General features: G+C 46.7%; 4 protein-coding genes across 4 annotated transcripts; 2 read left to right on the top strand and 2 right to left on the bottom strand.

The window, feature by feature from the left end:
* The first annotated feature begins 1,473 nt into the window (after positions 1-1,473).
* F4812DRAFT_79982 (ribosome biogenesis protein Nop16) lies at positions 1,474-2,706 on the top strand. Its single transcript, XM_047939448.1, has 2 exons — positions 1,474-1,727; positions 1,843-2,706. The coding sequence occupies exons 1-2, from the start codon at positions 1,603-1,605 to the stop codon at positions 2,423-2,425; spliced, it is 708 nt and encodes a 235-aa protein (XP_047788798.1). The 5' UTR covers positions 1,474-1,602; the 3' UTR covers positions 2,426-2,706.
* Positions 2,661-4,510, bottom strand: F4812DRAFT_80023 (uncharacterized protein). Its single transcript, XM_047939449.1, has 5 exons — positions 4,409-4,510; positions 4,197-4,330; positions 3,853-4,038; positions 3,525-3,745; positions 2,661-3,453 (listed from the first exon to the last, which is right to left on the bottom strand). Exons 3-5 carry the CDS (start codon positions 4,021-4,023, stop codon positions 2,985-2,987), a joined length of 861 nt encoding a protein of 286 aa, XP_047788797.1. The 5' UTR covers positions 4,024-4,038; positions 4,197-4,330; positions 4,409-4,510; the 3' UTR covers positions 2,661-2,984.
* A 1,380-nt stretch (positions 4,511-5,890) lies between these two features.
* Positions 5,891-8,514, top strand: F4812DRAFT_465736 (MFS general substrate transporter; the record flags this gene model as incomplete). Its single annotated transcript, XM_047938480.1, has 3 exons — positions 5,891-7,065; positions 7,132-7,195; positions 7,242-8,514. The coding sequence occupies 3 exons, from the start codon at positions 5,891-5,893 to the stop codon at positions 7,764-7,766; spliced, it is 1,764 nt and encodes a 587-aa protein (XP_047788796.1). The 3' UTR covers positions 7,767-8,514.
* Positions 7,701-9,628, bottom strand: F4812DRAFT_465732 (uncharacterized protein; the record flags this gene model as incomplete). The annotated part of the gene is made up of 5 exons (XM_047938479.1): positions 7,701-8,544; positions 8,648-8,865; positions 8,924-9,274; positions 9,336-9,389; positions 9,535-9,628. The coding sequence occupies 5 exons, from the start codon at positions 9,626-9,628 to the stop codon at positions 8,206-8,208; spliced, it is 1,056 nt and encodes a 351-aa protein (XP_047788795.1). The 3' UTR covers positions 7,701-8,205.
* Between the last annotated feature and the right edge of the window lie 5,059 nt (positions 9,629-14,687).

The raw sequence follows: 14,687 nt of genomic DNA, 5'->3' as shown, positions 1-14,687 counted from the left end.
CCCGCTCCAGCCCCCCCTCCCCCCCCCCCCCCCCGCACCCCGGACCCGGCGCCCCCCCCCACAACCCCCCCCCCCCCCAACCCCACCACCCCCCCCCCCCCCCCCCCCCCCCCGACCCAATTCATTGGCAGATACAGACTCCGGGATCCGAGATCTTCCGCCGACGCGACATGAATACTAGGGCAAGGAGGATAAGGAGGGTAGGGTTCCTAGTTAGAGGGGCTTGCAAGCAGCGCGCTACTTTGGCGGCGGCGCGAAGAGATAGGGCATCCCACGCAAGTAGTCAGGTAGTCTAGTTGGGTAGCATACGAAAGTAGGTACGAAGATGGTGAGTTCCAGGTCCCGAAGCACGATATTTTAGCTTCTTCTTCGCGGGTTCCAGTAGGTCTTGGATTTGTTAGCCAGGGGTACCATTTTGGGGGCGTGGCTCCGTGATTCGAGACTTGGATCGAAGGAGAGGAGGGCGCTCGGGGCTCATTCCTCATCGATAACTAATCTACGCCCCTGTTATGCGACTCTACGTGCAGTAGGCGGGCCATTGCATCAAAATCGCGGGCTTGGCCGCATCGGCGGGTTCCAGAAATTCACTGGGCTACCGATTGGCCTACCCGGAACCCTAGTATTAGTCGGATCACGAAAGCCTACTGGGCAGAAAGTCGGCGATCGATCAGAGTTTGGGGGTAAATTTATTTGAACTCTTTGCCGATGACCCTTAAGCAACTCTTTTTATTTTATTTTATTTGTTTTTTTCTTTTCTTTAGCGAGGTGACAGGAACTGGTAACTCGTATCTGTGAGTAAAGCCAGTCAGTCCCAACGTTGGGAAAGAGGTAAGTACTGTATGTAACGTCAAGTGTAGTACTTTGCTATGCTTCTTCTTCTTCTTCTTTTTCTTTCCCCTTCTGGTGTTGGAATGATCTCGGGACTTAAGGATTCAGTTACAGTCGTTAGTCTATAGTTGCTACAGTCCCACGTAGGAATAATGAATACGTAGCATCGTCTCGTTGTCTTTCCCATGCACTGCCCTGCTCGCTTAAGAGGTAGACTGTTTTTGTCATGATATATTAGTAGATATATAGGTACTTGTAGAAGACTTCCTCAAAGTTATACGCTATGCATGTGTAAACGATATCTAGAAGATCAGTATATCTGTTAGAAGCACCTTCATCGTTACTTAACCACAGCGCCAAGCCCAACAAGCATTGGGCTGACGTACATGATAAATAAACGAGTGGTAGGTAATTCACTTGTTCTCAAGAATGCCGAATTTTGGCGTGAGGACTGGAGGATCACAGCACAGAAAGATGATGAAAAGGTTAGCTACAAAATCGCAGAAGCAGAACGGCTTTTGGCAGCTTGACAGTTTGACGGCTTGACAGCTTGGGACAGTTGGAGTGCACGTGCCAACTGATGACTAGCCAAAGATAAGATTATATTCTTATCTTATCATGAAGTGGTATCTGCGCTTGGTGCTTGTAAGAAATTTTGGGAGCGACCTGCATTCTACAATCCGTTGCTGGATTATCCTACCATTGATTCTATAATAAGTACGGATCCGTATACCATACACTTAAGCAACTCAGAATTGCGCATCCAACAACGCTATGGGCCGAGATCTCCAGAAGCGCAAGAGGCGTTCCTCTCGCTCCAAAATTCGCCAGCCTTCGTCGACCTTAAGATCGAAGCGCCTTTTGAATCCTCTCGGGAATGATCTAGTCGCTAAGAATTGGTAAGAGTCCTCTCTGTGTACCTACCTAATCTATATATCCCTTATCCCTCTAGTCGTACAGCGAAAAGGGCGCTTTAGAAGATACCGGAAGCTAAGACGAGAGATTGCGATACAGGAATAAGAAAGAGACCACAACGCAAAACTACCGCCGCCTCGGCCTCGTGTCCCGCCTCAAAGCGCCGACCGGCGGCGTAGAGCCCAACCTAGCGTCGCAGAAACTCCAAGGACGAGCCACGAAGCCCGTCGACCCTTTCGCCATCAGCCGGCCCACGGGCGCCATCGTCAGCGAGGTGCGCGTGGAGCGGGACGAGAACGGCAAGATCGTGCGCGTGCTCGGCGGGTCGAAGCGGAAGAAGGACAACCCGCTGAACGACCCTCTGAACGACCTCGACTCGGATGAGGACGATGAAGACGAAGACGAAGACGAAGACGAGGAAGTTGAAGAGTGGGGTGGGATCGAGGACGCGGGTGGAGATAATAATAAGGTCGTTGCGCAGCTGGAGGAAGAGGCCAACCGGCCTGTAAACAAAAAACCTCGGACCATGACCAAGCGAGAAATCGAGTGGTTGCAGAGCCTCGTGGATAAATATGGCGATGATACTAAGGCCATGTCGAGGGACCGTAAGTTAAACCCAATGCAGCAAACCGAGGCGGATATCGCTAGGAGGATTAAGAAATGGAGGAGTTCTTCAGCTTGAAAAAAAGGGGCAAAGTGACAAGTGACTGGAATCGGTGGATGGAGTTGTTAAATAACTGCATTGCAAGGCGTTATGGATGTTACTATTTTAGCTAGCTAAGAAGCTGGTCCTCGGTATATACTTCAAAAGGCATGAGCTACCTACTACAAAGCCATCTCTCGAGTCTACAAAGGCATACGCATTGTCCAGAGTAACAAAGCAACAGAGCAACACAGCAAATCCCAGAAATAGTAGTGTGATACAAAGCCAATATGTAGGTACCCTTCCCTGCAAGGTCTATTCGCACACTATGCTATCGGAACACAAAAACATAAACGCAACAACCGTAGGCACTATCCTGGTATCCCCAAGTACCACAATGAAATAGGCATCCGGAACACCGATCACCGTCGTGAAGTTCTTTCTCCTCTTTTTTTTTCGTATTAGCCAGCCACCTCATCCCAAACGACTCTCTTATCCTATATACCTAGAGGGGTTTGAACTTTCCCAGGATCGTCATAAAGCTCCCAAGCGCATCCTCGGGAACAGGAAATCGTTACGCCGACAAGAAAAACACAGCTTAATGCAACGTCCGGTCGTAGTTCGCGCTGGGGAATTGCACCGGCCTGTCGTCGTCGTATTCATCAGCCGCAGGTGGGGCATATATGTGAGGCCTGGATGTTTGCGAGCCGTAGGGGTCACCGTACAGATCGCTCTGCGCAGGCGATGTGCTGTGCGTTCTGTAGGTATCGAAGGGGTTCTCGAGAGGGGCCGGAGAAGTGCTGTGTGGTCGGTATGCGGTGTCGTTTTCGAATCGACCACCGAACGAATCCGGGTCATAAGCACCGGCGTGATGATCGTCATCGTGGTGGTCATCCATCTGTACGGGCGCATAGGCTTCCTCGTCGTGCGGGGCCATCGAGAATGCTGCCTTGTCGGGATCGATGTTCTGGCTGGTCCCGATGTTTTCGTAGCCGGGTAGACTGTCGGTACGCTGGTAGTATCTCAAAGTGTATACACTAACAGCTGTGGATGCAGCCCATGCTAACCTTTAGCAATAGTTAGTGAGATATACTCTGATAGACCATTCTGCTAGCTATCTAGGCAGAGAGGTACTTACGTTTCAAAGAAGGCAATTCCGACAATAGCCTTGCTAACGGCGCAACCTTCCCCGCATGAGTTGGCTGTATTATATGCCGCTTGACTAGCGAAAGCAGAGAGCCAGAAAATGGTGAAGATTGTGTCAATAACGACCATTGCATGCGGTTGGGCAGCTTTCCGAGTTCGTTCGAATCGCGGCGCTAGGCCTAGGTATATCCAGGCTGGGATAGATAGAAAACACTATTACCACGATTCTCATAAGTTCTTGACCATATATCTATCTGGTATCTTGCTTTTTCGGGACGGGAGTATAGGTGGAAAATAAGATAATGAGGTATGTTACGTACCAGGCCAAAGGGCCATCCATCGTTGCCATTGATGAGTGAATCTTTGGCTCGAAATAAGACGATCTCGAGGATGAATATTACTACGCCGAGGACGGCTTGGAAGATATGGAGGCCAAGTTTGGCGTTGGGCACCTTGTCGGGATTAACATCTAGCTTCTCGAATAATGCCATTTTTTTATGGCTACGCTAAATTCTTGTAGACCAAAGGTTAATTTAATGTGAGCTCGGATTTCTGGAGTACTATGTAGAAGGTTTAAGTTTAAGTTGGCAGATTTGCCGAACATGCAGCAGAAGGTTTCGACTTTTGGGAGAAGTAGTGCGAAGTAGTGCGACGAGAAGCTTACAGGAGGGAAACAAAAGCCAAGAAGGCTATGTCGTATTTTAGGGGCGGCGTTGCGGCTGATGACGATGTCGAAAGGTAAAATGAACAAGGGCTTAGGTGAAGTTTCAACTCGAGGGGGGAGAAAAAATAGGAGAACTGGAGACAAAAGTGAAGTCAGTGAATTATGATCGGGTTTCATGAAAAAAATAAAATAAAAATATTATGATCATGTACTCGACCTATTCCCGCATGAATGGTTTTGTGTTTATGCCTGCCTAGCAAGGTACAATGCATACCATACCATACCTGTACTAATGGAGGGGCCTAATGTATTGTACAATACTTACAATGGGACCTTAGCAGCCTTAGGCCTCTTAGCTGACATCAAATGACCTACGCTGATGAATAGCGATTGCGCGTATTGCTGCTAGGGAGCAGTCTATTTTAAGCTCAGCCACAATCAACTAGAACATTGAACCTCTAATGTTCAATCCGAAGAGCTGTTTTCCCAACGAACACAGCCTATGGGAGCCACCTAAGAGTAAGCGCTGAGCCACACTACCTTCATAAGGGCTTTCTTCGATGTTATTTCCACTGGATAATCTTAAGACACGAAAGGCAGAATCATCAATACCAGCGATACAGAGATAGAGTTAAATATTTCCTTCATTTACTCCGCAATAACCGCCAAAAAAAGAAGGAAAAATTGGTGGGATGAATATATAATATATAAGAAGCACAACTTTTCTAATTCGTTCTTTTTGTCTCACTTTACTCGAGTATATTTAATATATTTAATATCATTCACATGCAGGCAGGCAGCCTACATTAAGTACGGATTCTTGAAATTTTTGGTAGAACATTCGTCTATATTCCATATAACTAATAAAACCGGTATCCCCTCTACCGCTCGCATTAGCTTATACGTCGTCCCGGCTACGTCTTGTATTATACAATACCTACTGCCACCAGTTTGGTACCCCCTGCAGCACCTATGATGTCAGTTCCGCATCTTTTGCCGAGATCATGCACACTGCATCCTTTCGTGTTTGCTAGATCTTGTCGTTTCCCGAGCAACTACTAACTTTAGGCGCCTCTAAGTCCAACGTCTTGGCGCTAAACATCAAAAGCACCTACGTGCATAGGGAACTTCTATATACACTAATAACTCCATTACTTGAACATGAGCTATAGGAATTAGTAAATATGTAAATGCCTCTTGAAATCAAAACAGATACCTTATGTACCTAGCTGCCTAGGTACACATTGTGTTGCAGGTATCTTATCGGCATTCTTATCAAAATCTTTATTACGAAAAGTTTCGCTAAACACCTAACATCATTACCTAAGTATACCAGCTCCAGCCTCCCGATAAGGCGCACGCTAGATGCCGATGCTCGGGGTATTTGAGCCCCGACTACAGCATAACTCGTTAAATCCGACTCGATATCGCCATCTTTAATCTTTGATATTCCCTTTCTGATTCCTGAATAATCAAAATCGGAGTAAAAATCAAAGTAAACATATCTCACCGTTATTATACTCTAATCTCATTTTCTTTTTTTCCTTTTTGATAATATATATATACCTATATACCTATATAAAGTGTTCAGTTCCCAGAAAATTTGAAACATTGATACTTACCTCCTACTCTCATCTAAAGTGGAAGTTACTGTTTAAACCTTCAAGCGGAGAGAGGCGAAAGAGTTACTGTCAATGGCGGCTGATGACATATCCACTCAACCCGCTCCTCTAGTCCTCGTAAACGGGAATCCATCCGTTCTCAACGATGAGAGGACGCCGCTGTTGGGCAATCAAAATGGGAACGGCACCTCAGCCGAGGAATCCCCGCTGGCGAACAACGACGATGAGCAGACTCTGATTGTCGATGAAGTGAAAGGGTTTAAACTATGGCTCATCCTCTTCACCTGTTGGATAGGCGTGTTTCTTGGCGCCATCGATTCTACTATCATCGCCACTCTCTCAGCACCCATCTCTAGCGAGTTCCGATCTTTAAGTCTATTGTCTTGGCTCGCGACCGCTTACTTCATATCCAATGCCGCTTGCCAGTCCATTTCCGGGAGGCTAACGGATATCTTCGGGCGAGGCCCTGGTCTCGTGTTCAGCAACGTCTTCTTTGCTGCCGGTAACCTTATCTGCGGTCTTGCGCATAATCAAAATGCTATGATCTTTGGACGAGTTGTTGCTGGCATTGGTGGCGGCGGCCTCATGTCCATATCTACTTTTGTCGGTACCGATCTCATCCCTCTACGGAACCGGGGAGTTATCCAGGGCATGGGTAATATTTGTTACGGAGCCGGTGCCATGTTAGGCGGTATCTTCGGTGGCCTAGTCAATGACAACTCTGCCTGGGGCTGGCGTCTTGCTTTCTTGGTCCAGGTCCCTCTAGTCGTAGTTTCAGCTTTTCTGGTCGCCTATCTTGTTCGCATACCACCCAAAGTATCGGGGAAGTCATACTTAGCCCGCATCGACTTCACAGGCGTCTTTTCGCTCATTACGTTTCTAGTCCTGTTATTACTTGGCTTGAATGCCGGTGGAAACTTGGTTCCATGGATTCATCCCTTGCCACTAACTACTTTACCTCTTTCGCTGGTAGCTTTCGCCGCCTTTATCTTATGGGAATCCCGTGCTCAACAACCGATTATCCCAGTACGCCTTCTCTTAGACCGGACTGTTTTCACAGCCTGCATGACCAACCTTCTAGGCACGATGATAAATATGATGGCTCTCTTCTATGTTCCTCTTTACATGCAGTCTCGCGGAAGCTCCTCGACGGATTCTGGGGTGGTTATCCTTTTTGCACCTATCGGATTATCTATCTGCTCTATTGGGAGTGGTTTAGTCATGAAGAAAACCGGTCGATATGGTACGTATGAGAAAACCCGTCCCAAACTTCTCCGGTTCATTGTTTAGCGCATATGCTAACTATTGAGCAGTAAGTTCTTGGTAGCTTTGGATTCAACATGCTATGCATTATTCCTCCAAATCAATACATTTATAGTAAGCAAGTCTTCGTGATTTCTGTAGATGGCTAATCTTGCGATAGCTGGCCTTAGGTATCACCGCCGTATCACTTCAGGTCGCCTCTGTTGTTATACTCACGACGCTGCATAAGGACTCTCCAGAGTGGCATCTAATGGTTGCTTTCCTACTTCTTGGTTCTGGCCAGGGGGGCATGCTCACTATCACTCTCCTAGCTTGTTTAGCTGCAGTAGACCACTCACACCAAGCCGTAGTTACTTCTGCTACTTACGCGTTTCGATCTGTCGGAGGGACAGTCGGCATTACGATTGCATCAGCCATTTATCAAAATGTGCTGAAGTCCGAACTCTGGGGGCGGTTCGGCGATTTCCCCGGGGCTGCCGAAGAAATTAGTAGAATCAGAGATGATTTAGACGAGTTGAAGCACCTCCCTAACGGCTGGTATGATGGCGTACTGGCGTCGTTCATGGAGGCCTTTAGAAGCGTGTGGCTTACAATGCTAGTACTGGTCCTTCTAGAGCTTGTTTGCGTCTCATTAATGAGGCAGCATAAGTTACACTCAACTCTATCTCGTAATGAAAGGGAATAGACGATTGTGCATGGCCGATTACTCTTTTGCGGACATCTTTTTCGGATAATCAACAATAATGACCGGTCTCGATAGTCATTTATTGTGCCTAACTAGAGTTGAAAACGACTTAAGACAGATAGACCATCGAAAGTAAAGAGCTAAAATCTATTAATGGAGACCGCCAGGGTTCATCTCAAGACGACCTTATGTTCACTATACCGTAACATCTATCCTCAAACACCATTAGAACTATGAGATCTAAAATATATGGGGCACGATAGCAAGCTTTCTGATCGTCAACAGAATGATATTCACTTTACCTTGCTGGCTGTAATGGGTAACCCCTTTTCCCACTCGTCTCGATCACTCGTCACATACATCAGGCAACCACCTCCTAGTACTGAAAAGGTGTTTGAATCTCCCGTAGCACAACCTCGTTTTTAGGTCGTATCGTAAATTACATGGGCAAGTTCGACAGGAACGTGGAGAGCACTGCGAAGTACGCGTTAAGACTGACGAGCATAGGCACCGTGCGAGGTTCGAAGGCGAGTATGACAAGCGCGAAGACGGCCGAGAAGACGGCGACGACGGTCAAGTACTCCGCGCGCGACCAATCGGTCTCCAGGAACAAGAGCGCGATGGGGAAGAGCGAGAGCAACAGGCTGCCGACTGCGAGGAAAATCTTCAGAAAGAACCGGAAGGGCCGCAAGCTGTAAGTTATGTGCGGTCCGCCAGGGGGGATGGAGGAGGGGGGAGTAGAGCGGCTGAAGAGGTAGCAGAGGTGCTTCAGTGGTTTCTTAGGTGGGTATGTTAATCTAGGAGGCCTGTGGAAAGGGATGAATGAAAAATAGGAGAGAAAAAAAAGGGGGAGGAGAAGGGGGTAAATGAATCCGACTTACCATGAACCAGCAATCGTTTATATAGTAAACTAGAGACTCGAACCGCGCGAAATGCGCATCTGGCTCCGTGCTGACGAAATCGTCGATATAGCGCTGAAACGCGCATGCTTCGCCATTAAAGCTCTGGCGCTTCCATGCGGTTTCGAAATGAGTCTCGTGTGAAGCCCGAGACACGCCCGGTAGCTTTTTGATGTCGCGATGCAGGAGAAGAAGATTTACTATACACGCACTCAATATTAGTACATACATTTCTCGACTTGCGACTCAAAGATATACGGTATTCTCTTAGCAGGATCCTCGCGCTCATTGCAAGATTGTCTTTTTGCGTCTCTCGATCGAGCTCGTCCAAGTTTGGTCCGGAGCATTGTGGCGGCAGATGGCCAACCCCCTGGCGGCAACGGGCGACGAATTGCTTGCGGTTGAAAGGGAGGGACAGCAGTGGCCTTCCTCCCGCATCTTTATCCTCGCAGTTCATCTTGTCTAGTTCGTCTTCGATAACGGAGATCTTGAGCTCGTAAGACGTCAGGATGTAGTGTGTCAGGGGGAAGAAGCCCCTGTGGCTACTATGGTTGCCAAAATACATCTGCTGCGACGCGACTGACGGCCAGCCAGGGGGCGAGTAATTGACTGGAACACGTTCTATTAGGACTTTATTCCATGGAAAGGCTTGTGTGGTGGTTCGACTTACGGACGTCTTCATCGGTATAGAAATCATCCTCCCCTAAGCCGGCTGCTCTTTTGGCTGGGACGTAAGTGTTAACATGTGATGTAAAACATAATTGATTATAATGATTTTTTTTTAAAAAAAAACTAAACCCTACCAGAAGCAATCCTTTCGTATATGTTATAATGGTTTTGATGCTCCCTCGTAGTTTGTTCCGGCTTACAATGGGTAGTAGGGGTTTGGCGGCTACTGTTCCCATTGTGCAACTGCGTGTTGTTCAGCGGGAGGATTGGAATAGTGCCAGATTGGTTCGCCATTATGAAAGAATTTTACTGAGGTGTAGGATTCTATTCTATTTTCCTGCTATCTTCGCGTTTCTCTCCTATATTTATATTCAGGGCATCGGGCTTGCCGTTTAGCCCCGCTGAACACATCGTCACATCGATCGTCTATGCGAACAATTGGCAAAAGCATTCGCAACTCTCCAGTTCGCTTGAAACCCAACTTGGCCCCCTCATGAGGCGGTCGAAAAAGTGGCCAGTATCTCGGGGAGGGTGTAGTGCGATTTGATCTCAAGAGAAGATGCTTCAATGCTGTGCGTTTAGAGTGCAAGTCATAATAGAGCGGTGAGGATGAAGGCAGATATGAACGCAAGCCTCGTCAACATATCGCGCTAGATCCTTCATCTAAAGGTTCGTAGCTCTTAACGTAAAAGCGGTATGCTGAGGGGGAGCCAATAAAATCTGGCGCGCTGACAAAGGAGTGCAGCATTTTCAAAAGCTCTGAGCCAACATCTCCCTATTTTGGAAATCACTAGCCAGCGAACATCTTGTTAGGACGGAGGCACGTATTGATACAGCCTCATGAAAGCTGGTGCTAGCCAGCGTCATGGTAACCGGGCTTTTGGTATGAGGGTAACACATAAGCCACCTGTCGTAGAACTTGGATGATCTTATTATCGTCTACGGCATTGGGCATCAAATCCAACTATCTCATTGACATAGGTAAATCTGCTTACTTAGGAATGCGGCTGAGTGCGTCTATCGTGGACATCGTGGCTATGGAAATAACTGATGAACGGTTAAGGCGATGGGGTTCATATACTAGAATAGCCGGATGTTGTACTGCTGCTTGAAGTTCTCTCGAAACTTAGTCGTTATAGGGGCTCATCCTAACAGGGAACCAAATGAGCACTCCTTTAGGAAAGTCGTCTGGATATATAAAATAGGTCTCTTCTTATACACACCTACTATAAGCTCGCGGTCTGTTTCGTGTGTACCAGTCTGATTTTCATAATGTAAGGTCATGAGAGCCTGATTATACTGATGAGAAAAGCCTGCAGATGTGTGCTATCCCCCTCATTACTATGAATGGAAACTCTTTTCGGAACGCCTCGCCTCACGGCCGAAGCCCAAGATTATCGGTTAAGATTGGCGGGGCTTTTGCTCCTAGGTCTATCATCAACAGTCACCGCTCGACAACCTCAAAAGTATGACTTTATTATAGTTTCTAGGTAGTCTATCGAGAAACTCGTATCATCTTTGAGCGAGTGCGCCTTTTAACTCCGAAGAACATATTTGTTTAGCTTTGGATGTAATAGGGGGAAGTGAAGTCAGTTACACCCCGACTCGTTTATTCTAGTTTGGGGCTTGATGCGAGTAGATTAGCGGGGAAATCTGCGTAGAATCATGATCAGGCACCCGTCATGCGCATAGTTACACCTATCCATATATGGCCCTATATGGGATCGCCATATCGTAAGAGGGCCACATTGTAAGGGGGGTCACATCGTAGGAGGCAAGTGGGCAACAAAATAACTTGCAAACTTGGTACCTCTTTACATACATGTGTCTATAAATTATTTTGTCATCTACTTAGGGGGACCACAATGTAGGGGGACCACATTGTGGGAGGGCCACATTGTGGGGGGGTCATATTGTGGGAGTGGAAACCATCAGGCCCAAATCATAATGCTCCTAAAGTCTTCTACTTAGATCTCAAGCCATGTGCTAGAACATGTGATAGCGGAGCGATGGATTGTAGCGTACGGTAACATTAGATGTGGGTAGGGATATCATACTGGTGTACTATTTTCCGGACGAATGGAGGTTTTCAAATGTTATGGCCCTTTTTATCGGCTCTATCCAAACGCTGACTGACCAACGGAGCTCCGATAATAAGTCGCAAGAGACAAAGGATGGGTGATTGGACACAACCATGAGAGACATTGGTCTACCTGCAAGACGTTGTGATACCTGTAGGTACTTGTTGAGCATCCTACTTAATAGACATTCACCCCCACCTTCTTTCTAAGCGTCTTAATGGGAATAAGACCTCACCACCTTCCAATCTCATTTTGGCATTTTTCTTTCACTTAACTTCAATTCCTTAGAAGACAACGCCGCTATGCTGATCTTCGCCCATCTTCAACAAATCCTACCTTCTCCTAGTAAGTCTCGATATTGTGAAAGATATCATACCGACGTTCTTAGAGCGACAAATTCGGAGTCCACAACGATTAGACTAGCTTGGAGAAATATATTGACTGACCCTTCCACTTAGGCGATGGTTCTTGGCTTGGGGGTGGCAAGAAAAAGTCCAGCAAACAGACTCGAACTCAATGGAGTCCGCTGTAACCCTTTATGCCCGAATCCGCGCGGTCCAGAGTATGTCTTTCTATAACGGTTAGACTGTATGCACCTAGCTGAATAAGGAATGCCAGCAAAGGATGGCAGGTTATTCATCTGGAGCCAATACCTTCAAGACAGGCGCGATTGGGCAACGCACGTGCAAAATCGGTAACAGTTGACACTGCACACTGCACACTGCGAATCGCAGTTGCAAAGAGCTGTGGTGTTCATGAGCTTCTAAACAAGCCCGGGTTTGAGATCGGACGAATTGCTGCACCCCGCATTAAATTATCTATCTTGCCCGGTTCGGATGCCCCTATTTTCTTCGGCACGGTGCTAGGCCCCACTTGATCCGGCCCGTACCGTTTAGCTGCCGCCGATACCTGCGTACCAAAGTTTCGGGCCGAAACTTTCGAGTACTTATCAATCTGCCTCTTAATGTTCGGTCTTTTCTGAATTGGAATCTGTTAGCTTCCATAAGAGACATTACTATAAGTGGGAAGAGAAGTTGGAAACAGTTTATAAAGGAAGCTGTGATGGAGGTTCAAAAGGCACCAGCCTAACCATACCCAACTATCTAACCTAAGGTATCGCGACCACGACACGATTACCCACCCCTAAGGCACCTATGTGCCACGCTGATTAATATGGGAAATATTGCGGAGATCGGATTACGAGTTAAATTCGCCGTCGGAAATGAATGTCTCATGAACCAAACCGAAATGTCTTGGACAGATGAAGAGGTCACTTATGCGGCCGCGCTAGCACTCAGTTTCGCATTATGAAACTGGACAGAATTAGGTGCCAAACCTATGAATTACCGCGAGGGCTTTGGGACGGAGAGTTCTAGAATACGAAAGAACAAATGTTCACGTCAAAAATTGTACGTAACATGCTACGGATTCCCACGAAACGCTTAGCGGAAAGATATCATTAGAGGGACGGGAAGATGTTAGCACGAGCCATGGTTCTGCGGTTCTGTTGACAGGGGCAATACCGAACAGTACCTAATATTAGGTAGAGATGGACGCTAGGATTATATCATTAGTGACATTCCGTCATATCCCTTACTCCCAACAAATCTCAAAGCGACGCAGGGTCCCTACTGTCGATGCAAAGGGAAAATTAACGATCATTACTACCGAGTTTCTAATACCTACACCGTTTATCTGCTTATTGGGCAATTGAATCTTTATTATCCGATGCTCGATTCGAATTGGCATGTACTTTTTACAGGGCCGGGGCTATCTGCTTTCCTTTTCCCACACGGTGGCGGGCACAGGAAAAAAAAAATCAATCTCACTTCGTTTCTTTAACACCTGGAAAACGTGGAATAGGTATGAAAGGTAGGTATGCTTTACTGTTCTAATCAAGCGCACTACATACAGCCTAGGTATCGACGACGCGTCCTTATACCTATCTCCCCAGGGTGTGTATTTATCGGTGCGAAGTTACAGGGACATCAGTAGCTCTTACCACGGCACGATTACGACTAGGCTAACCCTGCCATTGCAGCGTCTTTCATCCCAGCCATCAGTTTGAGCACACATCACGGTATGAGCATCTCCACAAAGAACCCTTGTATACAAGCCACCTGAATAGAATTTACATCGGTACTTCTGAGAGTTTCTTGGGCAATGAGCTCTCGTCTCTGTTCTCTGGAGCCCTAAGGCTGACTCGTGGTCTTGATTACAAGGTGAGTCCACGCCCTGCTTAAGAGAAAGAAAATGCGTATAAAAAGCTAGAGAAATCTCTCCTTTCTGGCTTTCATGATGGTGTATAGTCAAACAAGAATACATACTCGGCTGAGAGCCTCCCATAAAAGGTAGCTAATGCCCCCTTCCATTGTACACATCTCTTGTTACCTCAGCACTCTGTATTCACACTCGTTAAACTGACGCTCATCCCCAAAGTCAACTAAATCGAAACTGTTACAATCATTACCTAAGTCCCCAGCCAACACAGTGAAGCCGCTTCTTCCTCTACATAGCACGATGCCTTCGTTATGCGGACTGTTCCCACGGGGTAGAAGGGATAATAGTAAATCGAAACGTAGATCACAACATCGACGTGGTCGCTCAAAGGGATCAGATATCCTCACGCGGGACTATACTCACCATACTCAACCGACTCTAATCGAAACTACGCGAGAGGGAGGAGGAAATACCGCGGAGGGATCGCAATGATCGTCCTAGATATATATAACTGGGGAGGGTTTGGGCCTTTATACCTATTATTGTTCGTAAGAGGAGTTTGTCGACGTCCAAAACTGTCTTCGGTACTCGTCGCAGCTTTGGTATTGCATGCGAAACATATTCATTTATTCATCTGATGTACTTAGATAGGTGCCTATATATTAATATACAGAAAATACCTTTAGGCCTCACCTTTAAATCATTATTAAAGAAGTCGTAAGGACGTAAGCTAAAGTTATTTCGCCTTTGAATGCTATTGATGCCAATCTAGCGATGAAATGGTAAGTGTATTTATTATAAGATATGGAGGTTCATTAACGGAAGACGCAGATTATGTGACCTGCCCGCTACTCATACTTTGTTATTGGTCAAAGATGCTAGGTATTAGGTGAGAATTTACATACAACTTAGGTACCGCTGCTTTGCCTAGTACATCGCATATGTCGGTGGGGTTCATAATGATATTGCAACATGCATAGAAGTACAGTACCTACATATGAGTTGGACAAGGGGGCCTCTTGCCCGGTGCGGTTCATCTCAACAATTTTATA

This window comes from Daldinia caldariorum, assembly GCF_022478825.1.
Source record: "Daldinia caldariorum strain CBS 122874 unplaced genomic scaffold F4812scaffold_12, whole genome shotgun sequence".
Taxonomy (NCBI): domain Eukaryota; kingdom Fungi; phylum Ascomycota; class Sordariomycetes; order Xylariales; family Hypoxylaceae; genus Daldinia; species Daldinia caldariorum.
The sequence above is the reverse complement of the archived record's forward strand: the minus strand, read 5'-3'. Positions and strand labels throughout refer to the sequence as shown.